Source organism: Sinocyclocheilus anshuiensis, unplaced genomic scaffold (genome assembly GCF_001515605.1).
Source record: "Sinocyclocheilus anshuiensis isolate Anshui unplaced genomic scaffold, SAMN03320099.WGS_v1.1 scaffold115, whole genome shotgun sequence".
Taxonomy (NCBI): domain Eukaryota; kingdom Metazoa; phylum Chordata; class Actinopteri; order Cypriniformes; family Cyprinidae; genus Sinocyclocheilus; species Sinocyclocheilus anshuiensis.
In genome coordinates, this window is record NW_015548219.1 from 1,068,067 (window position 1) to 1,072,012 (window position 3,946).

At 34.2% G+C, this 3,946-nt stretch overlaps 1 protein-coding gene across 2 annotated transcripts in view; it reads left to right on the forward strand.

Moving 5' to 3' along the window:
- The window catches only part of LOC107654140 (cytosolic carboxypeptidase 4-like), a 227,408-nt gene that overhangs the window by 90,619 nt on the left and 132,843 nt on the right, over positions 1-3,946 (forward strand). For both annotated transcript variants that reach the window (XM_016441082.1, XM_016441083.1), the window contains one exon: positions 2,683-2,811. In XM_016441082.1, coding sequence (XP_016296568.1) covers positions 2,683-2,811 — 129 coding nt within the window. The remainder of the gene's footprint in view (positions 1-2,682; positions 2,812-3,946) is intronic.

The window sequence follows — 3,946 nt, forward strand, 5'->3', positions numbered from 1 at the left end:
ATTTCACTTACAGAAAATACTTTTTAATATTTGTAGTTTTAGTTAACTATAGCAATGAATATTGAATTGTGACATCTCCACTTGAAAAAAACAAACAGAATATGTGTTTGTAAAAACATGAGGATAAGTAAATAGTAATGACAGCATTTCCGTTTTAGCTGAAATATTCCTATAATTTTGAAATATTTTCTGATTGGCTGCGATTTTCTCATTTGGCCCAACATTTCAGCTTCCTTGTGGACCGAAAAAATAACTGGCTCCGTGAACTTGATTAAGAGACAGTGTAGTGTCCTCAGATTAGTTCAACGCCAATTCAGTTTCACGTTTTCCTCTTCATCTCTTCATTTTAAGTGGTTCACACTGTAGGAGACAGTTGTATTTCTCATAATGATTTATAGTTTAATCATGTTTAGTGCTGGGTATTTCTGAGTTCATTGCTGGACTGCTATAAATAGCACCTCGATCACCAAAAATAGACGTCTCTAATATTCAGAATGCCCGTTAAGTCACAGCTTGTCTGAGGGTGCAGACAGCATGTGTAGGGTCGCTGTCGGGTCAGGTAAAAGCCCTCAATCCCGAGGGGTCAGAGGTCGCCGTCTGAGCACAGGCACAGTCAGTGTTTAGATGTTGTGTAACTTAAGGAGCGAGAGTTTGATCCCTCGCAGGATCTCGTGTCTGTCAGCGTTCCACTCTTGCACTTTGATGTCTGTCCTAATGAACCCCGGCAACAGGGTATGTTTTCCTTCATCTTCACGTCTCTCTTTGCCATTTAGACAAAACACGTCTAAAAACAAACTCCATCTGTTGAAAGCGTAAATTAGTTCGTAAGCAGGATTTTTTGTGCTCAAGCTGTTTTTGTAAGTGCTTGTAGTCATGGTGGGCCAGCGGGATGTTGGGTTTGAATGGTTTCTGTCGCGTTCCTCTCTGGGCGGTGGGTTTTTACGGACAGCATTTTCCACCCCACACCGACTTTTCAATAATCCATTTGCATTTACAAAGCAGAGACCACTGTCTGTTTCAAATGGTGCAATGATCTGCATTAGTTCCAGATTCATAAATAGTTGATGTACTGTATGGAAATACTGTAACATCCTAGAGTGTTTTCGTTACTCTGCTTTTTCTCATCTTAGAAGGATAGTTCACCAAAACATGAAATAATTTTAATCATTTACTCACCATTATGTTGTTCCAAATCTTTGACAATTTCTTTTGTGGAACACAGAAGGAGAAAATGGAATAATGTTGCTAATTACAGTTTTTCTCAAGTCGTTTTGGTGCATTTCTCAAATCAGAAATGAAATTCTCAAAACTACTCTATCATCTAGTCATTTGTACACATCATAAAAGCAGTTTCTCATTCGTTTGAACAAGTTGCGATTGCTTTGGTACATTCATGCAATTGATTATGTACATTTATCTGCGGTTTGCTACATTATCAGTTGCTAATGTAATGTTGCTCAAAATGTATTATATAGTTTTCTGTGCAATAGTCTTACCCCTCAAAACATCTAGTCTTTAGTTCATCGTATAAGTCATTAAATGCAAATTGGTTCATCTAGTTGTCATAAACTGTCAAGCACATTTTTTACACATTATTATTATTATTAGACTTTTTGTAAATTTGGCATGAATTGTGCAAGTGAATCTTGACTTTCACTAATGAAGAGAATGTAGATCAACCAATGACAAACCAGTTCTCTGAAATACCTCAAAGGTAGTAAGTTACAGGCTTTTGCAGGTAATCCATTGTGTGGTGCTGTCTGTACCAATTGTTTTGAGGAATGCACATACTTTTTTGCAAATATTAAGGATGATTTGAGAAATGCTCCAAAGCGACTGAGAAAAACTGTAATTCACTTTCTAGCTTCAAATTTTTGAGCAAACCATTGTTTTAAGTCAACATAAAGTTGCTTTTGCAACCCATTTGAATTCTCTAATGTGACAACAAGTGATATGATTGATAATTAACATGAAAATCTGTTAGCTTGGGTTTATTGGAAACTGATTATGGAGAAATTGTCTCTGTAAGATGTGGTTGGTGGAGAAGGTTGAAAAAAGTTACTCTTTTTTTATCATGTATATATATATATATATATATATATATAAAATATCTGTCAGTGTTATATGTATCGATTAATCAATTATAAAATAGATATTTAATTGTGCATGCATGTACATTTAGATTATATTGGGCCATAATCTGATGCTTGCTTAAAGTTAATCTTCAAAAACACAAATAATTTAATAACACTTAATTAAATATTGGATAATCTTCAGTCGTTTTCAAATTTAAAACTTAATTCAATCGTATTTTTGTGTTTTTGTTTATTTACAAATTTTGTACAGTAAATCCAGGAACATGCATTAAAAAGTAAATATGATTTTGTTTTAACTTGAAACTGTTGATCTCGTGTATCATTTGTGATCACGGTTAGAATGAATCCGATTTTAAAAAAATTTGATTCTGAAAGTGATGTTGTCCCTTTGATATCCCAATTTCCCCTATTACACATATGGTTTTGATCTCCAAACCAAAGCAATCTGTTTCATCGCAGCTGCCAACAGCTCAGAAATTTTGCCTTCCCAGATCCATGTAGTGAGCAAAACACTGTCAAAGCAAGACGTTACAAATGTACATTTTCTGAATGTCAAAGAGGAACATGATTTTCTTATTTCCCTCAGATCGTCAAATTGGTCTGAAAGCACAGAAGGCAGATGCAGTTCTGCTGGTTCTGGGTTTGCTGCGGCAGAATACAGAGAACGCACGGAGAGCCGCGGCCTGTCTTTGGGTTCTCAGAGTCTTCTGCTCTGGTGAGTCGGATCTCGGATCAGTTCATTTTTGCCTTCCTAAGAACTTCCTAATAATAATAATAATAATAATTCATTACATTTATACAGCGCTTTTCTAGGCACTCAAAGCGCTTTACATTGTCAGGGGGATCTCCTCATCCACCACCAGTGTGCAGCATCCACCACCTCCTACACACTACTCTTGATTTAAAGTACATGAGATACAGTCAAATAAGCTAAATAGTTTCTCTGACTCAAAAACAGTGAGTTTTCAATCAGTTTTGCATGAATGAATCTCACTTGGCGTGACAGTATAAATCTTAAAAAGTTAAATAAAAACTAATTTTTCTTTTCTCTTTTCTTTTCTTTTCTTTTCTTTTCTTTTCTTTTCTTGCGTCTTGTGCTTCCTAAGGTTGCATTTAGTGATATTTTGAAATATTATTAAAATTTTAAAGAACTTTTTCTATCTTAATATGTTGTAAAATGTAATTTATTACTGTGATGCAAAGCTGAATTTTCTGATGTAAATGTTCAAATAAAGCTTAGAAAAAGTTTCATAAATGGTAAACCTCACATTTCAGCTTTTAAATAAAGAAAAGGGTCAAGTCAAAATGATAATTGATTAATAAATGATTATATGTATTTATCTGCTCCATAAATAATACTAGATACCTTATTGTTTAAATGTGTAGAATCCACATAAGCTTGTTTTTCATCAACCGGTCAAAATTTACAGCAGGGCATGCTAATTTGGTCCGTTTTTTTGATCTACACACCTTTCACTTTTTAAGACTAAAACAAAAGATGGATTCATTGTTATTCTTAATTAAAAAGCATAACAACAATAAAACAGTAAGATACAATATATATATAATTTTTATTTTTTTTTTGTCAGAATTCTTTGAATAGAAAGAAGAGCATTTATTTTGATAAGGTTTTGTGTTTATTATGCATGTCACATTTAATCAATTAAATGCATCCTTGCTGAATAAAAGTATTAATTTCTTAAAAAAAAAATTACTTTAGCATGAAACCCATCCATCATTTAATCAATATTCGCGTAATTTTTTGCTGCACGCAGCTTCGCGCTCCTGACACGGCGAGTATAAATCAGGCTCTACACTCGAAGCGCTGCGCAGCTCAAACGAGTCGCGCG